We start from the raw sequence: 17,420 nt of genomic DNA, 5'->3' as shown, positions 1-17,420 counted from the left end.
AGTCCCAACAGAGGAGCAGACACTGGTCTCTGGACAGTGGGGACTCAGACGCCCTGCCCGCCCTGGATGACGCACAGCCTCCCCGCACGCGCGCACACATGTGACGCCTCTGTGCACACGTGCTGACCCAGCGGGGAAAGCGCAAAGACAAGAGCCGCCCTTCCCTCTGCTCGTCCTCACACCCCTCCCCGCTTCCCTTATCCGTCCCCGGCGTCGTGAGGAGTGACCAGCCGCCCCCCCCCCCCGCCCTCGCCCCTCGAGCTCACTCTGGCCGGAGGGGTGGCGCTGCCTTCCCAGGAGGCTGCGCAGGACGAGGTGCACGGCGTTGATGGCCTCGTCGGCGCTCCTGCCCAGCGTCCTCGTCAACTGCTCCAGGTCCTGCTGGATGTGCTGCTGCAGAAACCCTCTGGGGTCCCTCACCGGAGGCTTGATGATGTTTATCACAGCCTGCGAGGGACATGAGATCTTGTCTGCGGGGAGCCGGCGGGCCTGGCACACGCCCCCAGGAAGAACGGCCGGTGCCGAGTCAGAGGGCGCTGGGGAGGGGCGGAAGCACCCCGCGCACAGAGGCGGCGGGGCGGCGAAAGTGACCCTGTGACATCGTCAGCGTGACCTCGGGCCCACGCGGCCCTGCTCTCAGCTCGCTGAAAACATGCTGTGTCCCTCACGCGTTAGGGCACACGTTCGTACGGTCACGTGTGCAAGCACGTGGGAACAGCCTCATCCCTAGCTCGTTAAAGCTACACTGCACGCAAATCCAAAACAAACAAGTAAATAAACCCTCAGGGGCCCAACGTTCGGCCTTCATGGTTCATTAACTTCGAGGGGACGCGCTGCGCTTTCTTCCCCTGAGCTCCAGCGAAGACACGGGTAACGTCGCGGTCGAGTAGCCTCCCCGCTCCCAGTGTGCACCGAGACGCAGAGTGTTTGTTTAAACTTTGATAGTAAGACTTATTTTGCCAGGGCGCCTGGGGGGCTCAGGTCGTGATCTCACAGTTCGTGAGTTCGGGCCCCGCGTCAGGCTCTGTACTGACAGCTCGGAGCCTGGAGCCTGCTTTGGATTCCGTGTCTCCTCTCTCTCTGCTCCTCCCCTGCTCGCTATCTCTCTCAAAAGCAAATAAACATTGGGGCGCCTGGGTGGTTCAGTCGGTTGAGCGTCCGACTTCAGCTCAGGTTGTGATCTTGCGGTTCGTGGGTTCGGGCCCCGCGTCGGGCTCTGTGCTGACGGCTCGGAGCCTGGAGCCCGTTTCGGATTCTGTGTCTCCCTCTCTCTGCCCCTCCCCTGCTCATGCTCTGTCTCTCTCTCAAAAATAAACAAACACTCAAAAAATTAAAAACAAAGAAAATGGATTTTACGGAACCTGATGGGGAGGGCCCCCCGCCAGCGGGGAAACGAGGGGTGTGTGAACCTTACGCTACTTTGCGGATTTGGCAACAAATACGTACTCCTGACCCGCAGGAGGTGGCCAGCACTTTTTGGACAAAACGACTCGCGGGTCGTTACAAATTGGCGACCGAACGCGAGGCTTGCGGGCCGTACCTCAGGACTCTGGGCCGCCCCCAGGAGCATGGCCAGGTGGGTGAGCAGTCGTAGGAGCAGGAAGACCGCGGGGGCCAGCTGTCGGTCGGACACCACCGTCTCGCGTCTGCCCAGCGCGACTCCCAGCACGTGGCCAGTCTGCGTTCTGTCTGTGTGGTTTCTGGAGAGGACGAGAGAAGACAGGGTAGAGACTGAAGACGGTCATCTCTCCTCGGCCCCAGGGGCACACCTCGGACTCTCGGGCCGGCAGACGAGGTTCGCATTTGGAAGAGAACGGTGCCATGGTACTCGTCGCCGGGACCACTCGCCTCGGGGCGTCCCCCTTCCAGCCTCACCTTCCCGTCTGACCGGCAGCCCGCGGCATTCTCAGCGTGAGGCGGCTGACCCGAGCGGCCACCTGCGCTGCCCCCGAGCCGCGTGTCCAGACAGGGGTCTGCACCTGCTCCTTCCTCTGAAGGGGGGGTAGGTAGGCTAGGGACAGGTGACGTGGACATCGGGGGCATGTGCACCCCGATCTCATTTTCCCCAAATCAGAAATGGGATGGAAGGCCCGGCAAAGAATTTCGTGTCGCACCCAGGTGGGAGGCACAGCAGGACAGACGGCTGCAAAAATACTGGAGATTCTGGGACGTTCCGACAGTTTGTGGCGATAACAGGCTAGGATATTTTAAACTGTAATGGCAGCAGACTAGCGAAAATGTGATGGCCATGGAGGGGCCCCAGCTGCCCTCTGGGGGAGCACGGAGAGCCACACTCCTCTCGAGAGAAGGCTGGGATCAGGACACCAGCCTAGGACTGTTTGATAAGACGGACTCTGTCTCCTTCACGTCCCGCAAACAGTGGTGGCAGCTGAGAGGCTCCAAGTGAGACGGCGTGGGCTCAGATAGAAAAATGCCCACGTCGTGGCTTCGCAGATTTAACTGTCGCTCTGAACCAGGTCACTTGCGTATGGCAAGCATATCTGTACGGGGGCCGCGCCCTAGGCCCGAACAGAAGACATCTGAATAACAGGTGTTAATGCAAGTATGTATCCATGTGTGGCCTTATTTACAGAGAAGAGGCCAGTCAGGGGCGCCTGGGGGGCTCAGTCGGTTGAGCATCCGACTTCGGCTCAGGTCATGATCTCGCGGTTCGTATGTCCAAGCCCCGCATTGGACTCTGTGCTGGCAGCTGGGAGCCTGCTTGGGATTCTCTCTCTGCTCCTCCCCCTCTCATGCTGTCTCTGTCTCCCTCAAAATAAATAAATACACTTTTCAAAAGATGAAATAAATAAAATCTTTGAAAAACCAAAATTTCTGCAAAAAACCCAGAAACTTAAGGGGCGCCTGGGGGGCTCAGTCGATTGAGCGTCCGACTTCGGCTCAGGTCATGATCTCGCGGTTTGTGGGTTCGAGCCCCATGTCAGGTTCTGTGCTGACCGCTCGGAGCCTGGAGCCTGTTTTGGATTCTGTGTCTCCCTCTCTCTGCCCCTCCCCTGCTCTCTAAGAATAAACATTTAAAAAAAAAAAAAAAAAAAAAAAGGCCAGTCAGCCAGTGACAGATCAGACACCGCACTGTTCCATGACCACAGGGACCTTGGCATTGAGATCCGACAGGCCCAAATGCACAAGTTATTAACACCGTATTCAGTATCAAGTTACCCGCTGGAATAGAATCAGGCTCCAGAACCCGTAGTTGGATCGCTTTGAAACGAAATGCCCGTCTTACTTACTTGACAGCAAGAAACCTGTCCTCAGGTCTGTGGTTAATCCCGCCAATTACAGCCCCGCAGTCCACACAGTGGCTCCGTTCCATCGGCCGGCCACACTAGGACACACACAGACGGGGCCACGCTCAGTTGTGGACGACTGTCACTGCAGGCACACACGCCCACGCGGGAGGCCGAGGACCGCGATGGACGGCAGGCACGTGCGGGGGGGCTGCCGGCGCCGTGGGGCCCGGGGTGCGTGCTCCGTGCAGACATGGCGTGCGCCAGGACACGGGGGCTTTGAGCAGGACAGGCTGATACGCGCTCACGGCTCCCCCCTGCTGCCCCGACTGCCCACGCCCGGGCCCTGTCATCTCGCGCCGGGAACACCGCCTCGGCCTCCAAACCCAGTTCCCAACTCTGTTGGGACTTTTTTTATTTAAAAAAAACAAAAAACAAAAACATATGGTTCGCTCCTTCCACAACCTCATTTTTTTCCAAATCAGACTGTGAGTTCCTGGATACTGCGAATCGCAGCCGGACCAGCCCCAAGCCCCAGAGCGCAGAACATCGGAGCCGAGAGCGGTCCCGGGAAGGACGGGTTTTCTCCTCTAGGTCTCTCGCTTACTTTGTTCAACTCAACAGGCTGCTGAGCAAGCAGAGCCCCGGCCGGGTGTCGCGGGATGCAGAGACTGGGTGCAAGCAGCCCTCTCCCCCGGGGGTTATAATCCCGGGGGTCTTCTTCCTGTCCCTCGGTGTCTACACCGCATCTCCTCCCTGGGCTAGTAATCCAGACTACGGACCAGCCAACACCTTGCCGTTACAGAAGGACATGTGTCACACATCCCGTGTGGCAGTGGCCGGGAAGGACGGCCAGCAGCAGTCTTGCCTCCCACAGGGACTTTGGCAACGTCTGGAGACATTTTTGGTTGTCACGCTGGGGACACGGGTGCTACTGGCATCTGGTGACTGGAAGCCAGGAACACTGCTCTGCACCCGAGCACATCCCACAGGGCCCAGCACAGCCCCCCAGTAGAGGGTTACGCGTGGAGACCCGCGGCGCCCTTTGGTCGCCTTCAACAGCCTTCAAAAGGGTCTGCGCTCTCCTAGAGGTCAAGACCCTCATCAGCCTTTTCCTCCACGCCCGCCAGTCCAGCCTCAGATCTGCAGGAACAGACGTTTTGGGCCCCGCCCCCCTCCCCGGACACCTCGACTCACCTCTCCCACAGAGCAGGGGTGGCCGTTGGGACACGCTGTTGAAAGAACAGGACACATGTTGGCTGCTGAGTTTCCACCCCATGACCCGAGGTTAAGAGAGAAGGCCAACGCTCTCCTCTCCGGCGCAGCCACAGCAGGACGCAGAGCACGTCAGTGAAAACACGCGTGGGCCTGATCGGACACGCAGAGAAGCTCCCTTCACGGGCTCGTGCCACGGGCTACCCTGGGAGCCACCCTTCCTTTCTCTTTCAACTTTTTTGTTTCTGAGGAGTGTGTTTCGTAACAACTTTTTAAACCCAGTTTAAAAGGATTCTTTGCTCAGGGGATGCCTGGCTGGTTCAGTTGGAAGAGTGTGGGACTCTTGATCTCAGGATCGTGGGTTCGAGCCCCATGTTGGGAGATTACTAAAAAATAAATAAGTAAACTTAAAAAAAAAGGGTGGGGGCTGGGCAAGTCCTGGCTGTGTCTGTTTAGAATAATAAGTAGGGGTGGCTGGGTGGCTCGGTAGGGGTTGAGTGTCCGACTGTTGATTTTAGCTCAGGTCAGGATCCCAGGGTTGTGGGATTGAGCCCCATGCTGGGCTCCGTGCTAAGCATGGGGCCTGCTTAAGATTCTCTCTCTCTCTCTCTCTCTCTCTCTCTCTCTCTCTCTGTCTGTCTCTCTCAGGGCGCCTGGGTGGCTCAGTCAGTTAAGCGTCTGACTCTTGACGTACTCTTGGTGTTGGCTCAGGTCATGATCTCGCGGTTTGTGGGTTCGAGCCCCGTGTCGGGATCTGCGCTGACAGCTCAGAGCCTGGAGCCTGCTTCAGATTCTGTGTCTCCCCCTCTCTCTACCCTTCCCCTACTCACACTCTGTGTCTCTGTGTCTCTCAATAATAAATAAATATTAAAAAAAAAATTAAAAAAAAGATTCTCTCTCTCCCTCTCTCTCTGCTCCTCCCCAGCTCACTCTCTCAAACATAAATAAATAAATAAATAAATAAATTAATTAATTAATTAATTAAAAGGGTGATTTACTCAGGCAACAGAAAAGTTTACACGAACTACAGGTGCCATCGTTTGGGCTCCCGCTTCTGTATTTAGAAAAGAACTCTCTTTGGGTCGGAACCCGGGCCGTGGCGTGAGCTGACCCTTGCCCGGGCCTCTGGTGTGGCTCACGTCCCAGGGAGAGAAGAGTGTGCCCAGCGCGCCCTCCCCCGGGGGCTCAGGAAGGGGCTGACGCACCCCGTCCGCGGCCAGCAGGCGCCGCACTCTGCGAAAGCACCGATGGCGGAACCGGCCAGGTGTCTAGGACCTTCGGGCACAAAGTGCGTGGGCCCTGGGTCACATCTCGGGGACTGACACTTACTGTACCAATGCAGGCCTTCCAGACCCTTCCAGTTCTGAGCCTGAGCCAGCAAGTCTTCTGGCATCGTTGGAAGAAAAGCGCTCTGAAAAGCCAAGAGAGCAGAGAAGCTTCAGGAACGTGGGCGCGCGGCCGGCTGCCACCGCCTGAGGCTGGGAAGCGGACTCTGCAGCCTGCTTCAACGCTCTCCACCGGGGAAAACAGGACAGGGCTCCCTGTGCGATGACACAGGGCAAGGTCTTCGCCATTGCTGGGGGCTCAGGCGTCAAGTGAGACAGAGGCAGAGAGGAGACCGCAGGACGACCATGGGTTCTACGGGTGCCCAGGGACAGCCTCGGTCTCTGTGGTGACAACCAGTCCCCGGGCTTACCGCCATAGTGGCCGGGGAGAAGGCCAGATTCCTCAGGGGTTCCAAGACTTCGCTGTGTCCACACAGGAGGAGGATGGCCACGTGGACGGCCAATTCTGCCACCGTGCCTTCGAGGCTGCTGTCCCGGACACCCGTGCTCAGCAAGGGCAGAGTGTCGGCCACGAGGGAGGTTGCGAAAAGTTTGACATCCCGATGAGAAAGGACCTCGCTCTCCTCGATGAAGCTGTTGAGAGCCTCACGTTGCTGGCGAGAAAACATGTTGAAAAATATATCAAAGACGATGACGTGAAGGCTAACATTGGCTCCTTAAGCTAGCCACATACTTCAATCCAGACACGTATCGAGTAGGAAGGAAACTACGGTCGATTGTCACCGTTTGAGGGGAGATTATCCAGATGAGAGAATTTTCATCTTCAGACACAGCACCACACATCCCAGGGCTAACTCTGATGTTCTGCTTTCTAAACACTATCTTATATTTTTGACTTTTCTTCTTTTTTTTTTTCTTCAAGTATTTATTTATTTTTGAGAGACAGAGACAGAGCGTGAGCAGGGGGGGGCAGAGAGAGAGAGAGAGGGAGGCACAGAATCCGAAGCAGCTCCAGGCTCCGAGCTGGCGGCACAGAGCCCGACGCGGGGCTCGAACTCACGAGCTGTGAGATCGGGACGTGAGCCAAAGTCGGACGCTCAACAAACCGAGCCACCCGGGCACCCTTGTGGTTTTTACTTCTATTCAAGAAAGTCCCTCTGGGCTTTGAGACTGTGAGCACCGTCCCGAGTGTGGACACTCACCTCTGGCTTAGGATGGAGGTTTGCATCAGGGAGTCTGTACAAAGTGGCGACCTCTCTGAAAAGCGCTAACAGTAAGTGGGCCGCCTGCTGAGGGCCGGGGTTCCTGGAGACCTGAAGAGGCGAGGACGCCGGTGAGGCTCGGTTACACACATCCCACTGAGGGCCAGAGTCCTGCTGACTCTGGCCTTAAACCGGGGGGGAGGCGGGACCCCCGCCTTTCCCGAGACCCGGACGCCCGCCGTCCCCCGCACCTCGAGGGCGGCCCCTGGCCAAGGACTCTGAGGCCGCCCGGCTCATAGACATTCCGCCATGCAGCTCAGTGAGTTTATCAGACTGCTTGGCACCCATGTAAGAGAGAGTACCGCTGTTCTCCTGTTGAGCACCCCACCATTCCTGGAAACCCCCACCACCGAGCAGAGCGAGGCTGTGTGTTTACTTCCTCGCTTCCCGGCACAGTCCCAGGGTACACGGGGCCTCCAAGAGGAAGCAAGACCAGAACCGCTCGAAGGTGACTCTAGGAACTCCCTGCCTCGTTAAGGACATGAGCACCCACGTCAGCACCGATGGGAGTCACGACCGTGCACAGGTAGGAGCGTCGTCCCCAGTTCTGCCCGCGCACCTCCCATCAGGGTGACCTCAGAGGAAGTGATGTTCAAGCAGGGTCTCACAGGAAGTAACATGTGCGCCGTCACATAGGGGCTGCTGATGGCCCCGACCGGGCGGGTCGGCGAGGTCCAGCAAATCTGTCCCCTAACTCGGTTACTAACGTCCTCCTGTTTCGGCCGGGCGTGCGGGGGCCGTGGACACATGACTCGGCTCTGGGGCGCCGTTTGGTACCGAGGGAAGCGGGGGGGGAGGGGCCGTCCTACCTTCACAGCAGCCACAATAGCCAGGGGCTTGCACTCGAGGACGGCTTTGCCCACCGCGTCACGAAGGGACTTGTATTTGTCACCGTGCACCAGGTACCGGTCCATCTGGCTTGAGTGATCCTCCTGCAAGGCCAGGGACACGGGTTCGTCACGGTGGGGACGTGGGGGGACACGGTCAGCAAAGAACCGCCCTGACAGGTAGAGGACCCAGGCGATGGTTAGAGGTCCGGCCCCAGGCAGGACGGTCCCCTGCTGTGCTGGGACAGGCCGCCTCCTCGCGCAGTGGAGGGGGGAGTGGGTGCAGGACTGGGGAGGAAGAGGCAGCTCTGACCGTGTCGCTGTGTTCTGTCCCCGCTGGGAGCACAGACAACAGTGCCGTAAGGATGCCCGTGCCAGGCTCCCAGCGGAGGTAACACGGAAAGCCAGCATGCCGAGTGCCACCTCTGTCACCCCGGGAACGGGCCCCGGAGCCAAAACTGCTACAGCTTTTTTACCTTCTTTCTCCTGCCTCCCGTCCCTGCCCGCGCGGGAGAGAAAGGACTTCTTCTGCTAGCTGATCACTATTCATTGGCAAGAGCAAAAGCCACACGTTCGTTCTTTTGCATTGCCCACGTCACGCCGGATCAAAGGCGAGGCCCAAATAAGCTTTTTGTGCAGGGAGGTGACAAACCAGAAGCGCACGCGCCCACCTGTCCCCCAGGGCAGGCCGCCTAAACGCCACCACGAGCCCGGGCAGGTTGGCTGCAGGGAGGCACCGGGGACCAGGCTGGACCGGCGGGGGTGGGGGGACGAGGCCAGGACGGGAGGCCGCGCCACTCACCTGCTGCTCTAAGACCGCCTGGGGAAACACCCACCGCGCCGGGTGGCCCGGCCTGGAGAGGCGCTGCACGAACTCGATCCCCCGCTCGCTGGCGAGTTTCCGCACCAGGTACACCCGGTACCAGTCGTTCGTGACCTGCCTGCAGAAGCGTTCCACCTGCTGAAGGTAGCGCTGCTTGTCCTCGGCCGCCTCTGCAGGGCACAACGAGACAGGCGTGAGGGCCCGGCGGCCCGCTGCCCTCACTGCTCACTCGTCCGGGACCCGGAGCCAGGCGCGAACAGCACGGGCCCTGGCGTCCGGAGCTCACAGTGTGATGACCGACCCAGAAGGAAGGGGACACAGGACAGACCGGGATCGCTCTGCTTCCCGAATTTCCACAGAACGAGGTCTCTAGGCCTGGGGAGGAGAGGGGTGCGGACGAAGACCTGCCTGAGCCCTCCCGGAGCCCGGAGAGGAAGTCAGAGGCCCTGTTGAGACAGAGGCGGATCCTGGCCATCTCCTGTAGGTGGTCTACCGAGGCCTCGCTGGCAGGCTCGGGGCCGCGCCGTGCCGAGTAGGTCTCCAGGAACACCCCGTCCTCTCTCAGGCATTTCTGGCTCTCGCTGGTAGAGAGGGCGCTAACCTTCTCGTACATGGAATCCTAGGGAACAGAGAACCGGAAAAAAAAAAAGGATGTTCTTTCTTTTTATGTTTATTTTTGAGAGAGAGAGAGAGAGAGAGAGAGAGAGAGAGAGACAGACAGAGTGCGAGCGGGGGAGGGGCAGAGAGAGAGGGAGACACAGAAACTGAAGCAGGTGCCAGGCTCCGAGCTGTCCGCACAGAGCCCGACGCGGGACTCGAACTCACAAACCGCGAGATCATGACCGGAGCTGAAGTCGGACGCTTAACCGACTGAGCCACTCAGGTGTCCCAGGATGTTGTTCTTTTTAATGTGCACACCCCCAACCTTCCAAAATTCCCATAATGGGACCACGGAGAACAAGACAGAAATATTGTTAAGTTTGGGGGAGCCTGGGTGGCTTGGTCAGTTGAGCATCTGACTCTTGATATCGGCTCAGATCACGATCTCACGGTTTGTGAGTTTGAGCCCTGAGTCGGGCTCTGTGCTGGCAGCGTGGAGCCTGCTTGGGATTCTCTCTCTGCCCCTCCCCAACTCGTACACACGTACACACGTACACACACACACACACACACACACACACACACACACACACACACACTTTCTCTCTGTCTCTCTCTCTCTTGCTCAAAATAAATAAATAAACATGAAAAAAAATATCGTAAGGTCGAAGGTAACTGTTTTGAATCATGGAAAACAAACAACCCTTTTTATTTTAGGGGCAAGAAGGAGGGGAAGAGAACACCTCTGAGGAAGAAAAAACGTCGTATAATCTGATTTTCTCATGTGCATCACAAGTAGCAAAAGTACGGAGGGAAGAAATACGACAAGCAATCACAGCCACAGCCTCTCCACCTGCAGAGCTGAGCACAGTTAACCTGGGAGGAGTGGTGTTTTCCTCTCGTCCAGGCTCGGACACATCAGGACACACGACTGCTCGGGGCAGAAGCAGTGTTTCTGTGTGTAGAGCCAGCATCTGGTAATTTCACCCACTAAAATGATATTCTGTAAATTTTCAGAGACACTTTTCCACTGAACAGACCGCGTGGTCCAGCTAGTTTGCAGAAGGAGCTCAGGGTACTGACGGCTCGCTTACCTCCAGGCAGGTGCTAAAGAGGATGTACAGCTCAGTTTTATCTTCAGTCAAGAACGCTTTCTTCTCCAAAAGGGACAAGTAAGCCTGGATGTAATCTTTCACTTCTTGGAAGCTGCGGAAAGAGACATATGGTACCTGGTGATCTCAGGTCTCGTGTTGCCAAAAAAAAAAAAAAAAAAGAGAGGGAGAGAGAGAAAGTATCTATCTACCTACCTACCTATCCATCTCCCTCCTCCTGTATAAATACAGACATGTGTACGTACACTTTATAACATGGTTGTACTGAAAATATTTTAGCACAATATTGGAGGAATACAATTCTGCACTTTAGACCAGCTGTTCTCGGCCTTCTTGGCTTCAGAACTCTTTAACGGTCTTAACAATTACACAGAACCCCAAGGGCTTTGTTGATGTGGGTCCCATCTATCGATGTTGAGGACGGTCCAAATTAAAACTGAAAAAAACTGAAAATACTTATCACCTAGTTTAAAACATACACCCCACACGGGTTAAAAATTAATAACGTTTAGGGGAGTCCGGGCGGCTCGGTGGGTCAAGCGGGCTCCAGGCTCTGAGCTGTCAGCACAGGGCCCGACGTGAGCCTCGAACCCACGAACCGTGAGATCACGGCCTGAGCTGACGTTGGACGCTTTGCCGACTGAGCCACCCGGGCACCCCGTCTGTTGGAACTTTTCTTGTAGCATCTTGATTTTGCCGTCTCCTCGAAGTATGCTCTGTCAAGCCAGGGCACAGGCCGGGGGCACTAAGTGTCCTCTGAAAGAAGCCTTGGGACACAGGTCAGCCTTCTCGGCATTTTCTGAAATACCATAATTTGACACGACCGCTGGCCTTTGGCACTGTGCAGGCGTCTCTGTCCCTTCACAGAAGCAGACAGATGTAACTGCGGATACAAAATGTAGGGGACGCCTAGGACGATGAGGGCGGGGGGCCGCTCTAAGTTACCGTCCGTCCCCCCAAATCCCCAAACGAGATAGCTGTGCGAGGAGGCTCAGAACCGCAGGGCTCATGCGTTCTCGCACGTGAAACACGCTCCCCTGCCCAAAACACGTCTTCTTCCCCCCAACAAGGTGCCTCGTAGCTACGCTGAATTCATTTGCCTACAGCCGAAGACGTCACACACACAACCAGGGGGTGCCCCACTGAAAAAGCTCCCCCAAAGCAGCTTCTAGAAGCTCACTCCAGGCTGGCTGTGCTTACCTGTACTTCAAAAGCAGTTTCAGCACCACCGAACGGATGACAGGGGTCTTATCCACAACATCATCGAAGGGGGAGAGAGATTTTGTGTGTTCACGGTGCCCTTCAACCAGAGAGAGAGGGGGTAGCTCATTATTCACATCAGACACAAAAAAGTCAGAGGAGGAAGCCAGGATTTATTTCGGTCTATGGGCAGAAAGCAACTTACTTTGGAAGGTACCTCTTAAGAGCTCCTTTTGCGCGAAGAGTAAATTTAGCAGAACATCGATCACCTCCTTCTCTGGTGGGGAATTATCCTTGAAGCATATGGTGGAGACCAGATCTATGAAGAAACTGTTACACATCTGCCGGATACAGGCGTGCTTCCTGATGGCATTCCTGGGGGAACACGGTGGGGAGGCACAGTCAGTGCTTGGAGAGCGTGCCCCAGATCCCTGCCCAGGCTGGACACCTCGTGTTCTTCAGTAAAGAGATACAAGTATCTCCTTGCTACGGGCGCTTAGAGCTGGGTGCAAACTTAGAGCTGGGTGCAAACGGCCGGACGGGGTGCAAACTCCTCTCTAGGGGCCCCTTGATCATTTGCACCAGCCAGTGACACCCTTTTCTGCTGAAGTCTGCAAAGACCCCACCCGCTGGACTGGCCGTGTGCCCCACCTTCGGGCGGTTATCGGAAGGGGGCGGGAAGGGAAGGCTGCTGAGTCACCGATGGCAGAGCTAAGGGCTCTGAGCCCGCCGAGTGTTTGCCGATGCCAACCACTGCCCCGCAGGACATGTGGCCAGGCACAGCTGGCGCCTCGGGTCGGGGGAAGGCAAACTTCTCCCATCTAAGCTCCTCGGGTGTTTCGTGACGGCTTTATCTAATTTATGACTTTCTGATTTATTTCCGCTAGTCGGGTCATCTCCCAAATCTATGCTCGCGTGTGTCTCGGGGAGAGAATCATTTTGGGACACTAGGTGCTTATGAAGCTACACAAGTGGCCGTCTCTCTTAGGATGGTTCTCTGAAGTCAGCTTTTCTTTTATTTTTTTTTTTAAGTTATTTTAAAAAAATGTTTATTTCTGAGAGAAAGAGAGACAGAGAGGGAGGGAGGGTGAGAGCAGGGAGGGGCAGAGAGACGGGGAGACACAGAATCCGAAGCAGGCTCCAGGCTCCGAGCTGTCAGCCCAGAGCCCGACACGGGGCTCGAACCCACGAACCGGGAGATCACGACCTGAGCCGAAGTCGGACGCTTAACCGACTGAGCCACCCAGGCACCTCTGAAGTCAGGTTTTCTAAGGTTAATACGGTTTATATTTCTGAATACTGTACTTGCCAAACAAGAAAGAAAAAGAGGAAGCTCAAGAGAAAGAAAGGGCGATTTACCTGTGCTCTTGGGACACCGCTGGAGAGAAGCTTTCTGGCAAGTCTGTTAAACACAAAGGACATCTCATCTGGCCTATGATGACCCAGACCTTGACGCAGGCCAAGCAGAATACGTGGTCACAGGGCAGGCACACCGGGTCCTGTGGGTCTCCCAGGCAGACAGGGCACGGCTGAATCTCAACCCTAGGATCCAAGAAGGGTGACCGGTTCTGAAGCTACAGGGGCCACACGTGCAGGGCTGTCTCCCGCAGGGATCTCGAACCAAAGGTCTCACCTGGCGAGGGTCTTGCAGACCTGGTCCTTACACTTACGAAGAGTGACCATCACGGCAACGAAGGGCCGGTACGTCTTGATGTCGGAGTTCTCCTGCAGACACTGAGGGACGGGGGGCAGTGACAAGGATGCTAATGAGCAGTGAAGAGGGGCAGAGCTCAGCCAGCCAACACGACACTCCCGGGGCGACACGGTGTGCACGTCGGGCACCTCCGGCCACTGGGCTGGAGTTGGGGGCTGGGGCTGTGGTGTTTGCCTGCAGGGTAAGGCCTTTCTGTTTCTAGCAGTTTCTCTAGCTTTGAATGTCCTTTGTTATCATGCTGCTTTGGGGGCGGGGGGGAGGACGAGATGTGCAACTTGTGATTCCCCCCCCTTCCTCTCTTGTCCTTTCTAAGGCTTACGCTTCTCCCATGACGAGAGATTCCAAACTTGAAATGATGATGTGATGACCACACGAGGACCCACCCCCACGCTTTAAGAACTCTTAGCATTTTTGGAATATTTGCTTTAGGTGATTTTTTCAAGAAACCAAACGCAGCAGATAGAGCTGTAAGTCCCTGGGTGCCCTTCTGATAGCGTTGCTCTCCTTCCCCTCGCACAGAGGCCCCCCCGAAATTCCCACGTGCAGGACATTTGCACGCCTGCGTAAGGACCACATTATTGTTTCCAGTGTTTTTAAGTCCTGATCGTTCGTGTTACCTGCTGTACGGCACCCCCCGGCAGACACGCCAGCTCCTTGTTTTCTGGTTACTTGGGCATCTGGAATGTCCCCACCGTGTTGTACCCAACATCCTTCCACGTGTCTGAGTACCAGTGGGAAGTGTCTAGGGTTTGTACTCAGAAGTGGAGATGAGGGGGGCGCCTGGGTGGCGCAGTCGGTTAAGCGTCCGACTTCAGCCAGGTCACGATCTCGCGGTCCGGGAGTTCGAGCCCCGCGTCAGGCTCTGGGCTGATGGCTCAGAGCCTGGAGCCTGTTTCCGATTCTGTGTCTCCCTCTCTCTCTGCCCCTCCCCCGTTCATGCTCTGTCTCTCTCTGTCCCAAAAATAAATAAACGTTTGAAAAAAAAAAAAAAAAAAAAGAAGTGGAGATGCTAGTTTTTAGGAAATGTGCATCTTCAACGATACAAGCTAAGAGTCTGGTGGTCTGGTGGGTGTGCTTCTGGAATTTTGGGCTTAGGCACGAGGCTTGCAATAGATATCTTTATGTCACGTATACCCTTGGGCGTTAACAGCATAACAAGGAACTCCTCGTATTCTCAGTTTGCCACGAGTATCTTTTTTCCACTTCATAAATTTTACCAAATGCTTTTCCTGTCCCTTCTGAAATGATCATTTAGAGTTTACCTTCTAATTCGATATGTACCTGATACCATTTATAGATTTTATGATTCTGAGCTACCTTTGAATTCCCAGGATTAATCTTACTTTGAAATGGGATAGGTTTTTGCGGCGCCTGGGTGGCTCAGTCGGTTAAGCGTCCGACTTCGGCTCAGGTCATGATCTCACGGTTCATGGGTTCGAGCCCCGCGTCAGGGTCTGTGCTGACAGCTCAGAGCCTAGAGCCTGTTTCGGATTCTGTGTCTCCCTCTCTCTCTGCCCCTCACCTGTTCACACTCTGTCTCTGTCTCAAAAATAAATAAACATTAAAAAAAATGGTAAAAAAAAAAAAAAAGAAACGGGATAGGTTTTTAACACCCTGCTAAATTTGATTTGTTAATCAACAGGCTAATTCGAAAGGGAGCAAAGGACTTGGAGAGACATTTCTCCCAAGAAGACGTACAATTGGGCCGTAAGCACCTATGAAGATGCTGGCCGTCATCAGTCATTAGGGAAACAGCAGAGCAAACCCACAAAGGGATACACCCATCAGGACGGCTATGATAACAAAACAAAACGTAGCAAGTGTCAGCAGGGATATGGAGAAATCGGAGCCTCGGTGGGTTGCTGGCAGGAGAGGCATGGTGAGGCCGCTGTGGAAAACAGTTCGGCGGCTCCTCAAAAAGTTACGCACAAAGTCTCCATATGACCCAGCAGCTCCACTCTAGGTTCGTCTCCGGAAGAGCCGAAAGCACGACTCAGACACTTGCAGACCCGTGTTCACGGCAGTGTTCCTACCTATTTTCAGAAGGTGGGGGCAGCCCAAGGGTCCATCAGGGGATGACTGGATTAACAAACTATGTCCATCCACGCAATGGGATATTATCAGCTTATAAAGGACGGTCCCGACACCTGCTACAACACGGTGGGCCCTGAGGACATGCAGAGTGACATCGGCCCGTCCCCAAAGGACAGATGGCATAGGGTTCGCCTTCTGTGAGGTCCCTAGAGTTCTCAGAACCATAGACAGAAAGGAGGATGGTGGGCGCCAGGGCCCGGGGGGGGGCGGGGCGGGGTGGGAACCAGGAGTTGGTGCTCAATGGGGGCAGAGTTTCAGTCTTGCGAGACAGAAGAGTTCTGGAGACAGAGAGTGGGGAATGGTTGTGCAACAGTGTGAATCAATCAGCGCCACTTGACTGTAGGCCTACAGATGGTTACAGTGGCAAATTTTATGTGATGTGTATCTTCCCACAGTAAAAAAAAAAAAATGGCAGCGGTCTAGTGGTTGGACGGTGGATGGTAAGGATAGAGTGTTACAGACTGGAAAGTCAGCAAAACATCCGGTGAGACTGTCATCCGTGACACCGTGGAAGGCGGATCACAGAGCAAGAGAACTCCCTCCCTCCCCGTATCTATTATCTATCTATCAATCATCTATTATCTACGTAGTATCGATCTACCTATCATCTATCTATTATTCATCTAGTACGTATCTATCTATACCTAGCTACCTATGTACCTACACCTATCCACCCACCCACCCGTCCTTTCTATCAGAACTGAGAAAACTCAGAATATCCACCCTCCTGCAGCTTTTACCAGAGTCCTGTGGGAGGCTCTGCTGACTCTCGGCACAGGCCAACTCCAGGGCGGCCTCACTAGAAGAGAAGGGTGGAGGCCCCTTGCCTTTCCGGTTAAGACTTTCTTCCGGGCAGACCACAGGAGCCAGCCTTCCAGGCAACGCGAGTGGGCTCAAGGCTGTCCTTGGAGGGGACAAGCATCGCCTGAGGCCATAGACCCAAGAGCCTTCAGGTGTGAAAATGAATGAGCGAAGACCTCTAGCCGGGGTCACTCACGCGTGGATCTCACTGGAAAGCCAGCCAGAAGCCCACTACGTTTCTGGGGAACATCACCCCACAGGCCGGGCCTGACGATGCCTGAGTGCGTGCACACTGGTGTGCAGGGGCCGGATGACTCATCTCTTAGCCAGCCGGTCACCTGGCCATTAGGGGCCCCACGGGACTGGCCTCTGTGCGGGAAGAAGGGAGTCATGTGTGCCTGTCCCGCCGTCAGGGTGGCAGAGGCCAGCGTTTTCTAGAGTTCTTTCTCCACTCTTCCCTCCCTGAAAACGGCCTCCAGGTTCTACCGGGCTGTGGGAGTCCGGACTAGGGGCTTCTCCGCCTCCTTGGCGGCCAGGTGGGGCTGTGACTACGCTCAGGACGGCGAGCTGCGACCTCAAGCGGGTGGACACATTCTGGGCCGTGCTCTTAAAACGGCCCGTGGCGACAGCAGGAACAGCCTTCTCAGAGCACACGGTGGAGGTTGTATGGTGAGGACGACAAAGGGACAGCACGCAGGAGCAGGGACACCCGACCCGGGGAGCGGCCCGCGGCCCCGACTGCCGAGGCTCCCACTGTCCTACGAGAGGCACGTCAGCTCGCGTTTCGTTTCCACCACCGATACCCGCCCTCCTCGGAGCGTGCGGCCTGCACGTCAAAGCCTGGACAGCTGACACCATTAGGTGCGTTCGCGCAAAGCTCCCGGGGTAACGGAGGCAGAGATCACCTTCCGCTAAGCGCGTGGCCACGGAGATAGCAAACACACAGGCTTGACAGCCGCCGCGGAGGAAGCGCGCCCTGCTGCGCTCCCAGGTAAGACGGGCAGAGAGCAGGAAGGACGCTCACCCCGCGGGTGACGGCAGGTTAGGCCGGGAGCTCCCGCGTCCCCGGAAAGTGCGCCTGCCGAGCCCGAGCTCACCTTGTTCAGTAGGAAGACATACTCGGTCACCAGCTCGCACAGCTCGGGGATCTGGCTCTCGATCCCCAGGAGCACGTGCTCCACGAACAGGGCCACGGGGAAAATGCGGTTCCACTGGGTTCTGTAAGAGCAGGTGGTTGG

The 17,420-nt window shown here is 56.0% G+C and overlaps 1 protein-coding gene across 4 annotated transcripts in view; it reads right to left on the bottom strand.

Annotated features, from left to right (window-relative positions):
- The window catches only part of RNF213 (ring finger protein 213), a 103,636-nt gene that overhangs the window by 10,459 nt on the left and 75,757 nt on the right, over nt 1-17,420 (bottom strand). For 3 of the 4 annotated variants that reach the window (XR_015244349.1, XR_015244350.1, XR_015244351.1), the window contains 9 exons: nt 17,280-17,400; nt 13,207-13,307; nt 12,933-13,115; nt 11,779-11,948; nt 11,574-11,673; nt 10,356-10,467; nt 8,641-9,280; nt 7,821-7,943; nt 6,952-7,062 (listed from right to left, as the gene is read on the bottom strand). Coding sequence is in view for 1 of the 4 variants with exons in the window: in XM_086688243.1 (XP_086544369.1) it covers nt 267-447; nt 1,541-1,700; nt 3,252-3,346; nt 4,446-4,480; nt 5,793-5,874; nt 6,160-6,402; nt 6,952-7,062; nt 7,821-7,943; nt 8,641-8,831; nt 9,070-9,280; nt 10,356-10,467; nt 11,574-11,673; nt 11,779-11,948; nt 12,933-13,115; nt 13,207-13,307; nt 17,280-17,400 (2,219 nt within the window). In the remaining 3 variants the exon portion in view is untranslated. Of the gene's footprint in view, nt 1-266; nt 448-1,540; nt 1,701-3,251; nt 3,347-4,445; nt 4,481-5,792; nt 5,875-6,159; nt 6,403-6,951; nt 7,063-7,820; nt 7,944-8,640; nt 9,281-10,355; nt 10,468-11,573; nt 11,674-11,778; nt 11,949-12,932; nt 13,116-13,206; nt 13,308-17,279; nt 17,401-17,420 lie in introns of those variants that run through there. The other variant, XM_086688243.1, reaches the window with a different exon arrangement.

Source organism: Puma concolor, chromosome E1 (genome assembly GCF_028749965.1).
Source record: "Puma concolor isolate L17-30 chromosome E1, mPumCon1.1.hap2, whole genome shotgun sequence".
Lineage (NCBI taxonomy): Eukaryota > Metazoa > Chordata > Mammalia > Carnivora > Felidae > Puma > Puma concolor.
The sequence above is the reverse complement of the archived record's forward strand: the minus strand, read 5'-3'. Positions and strand labels throughout refer to the sequence as shown.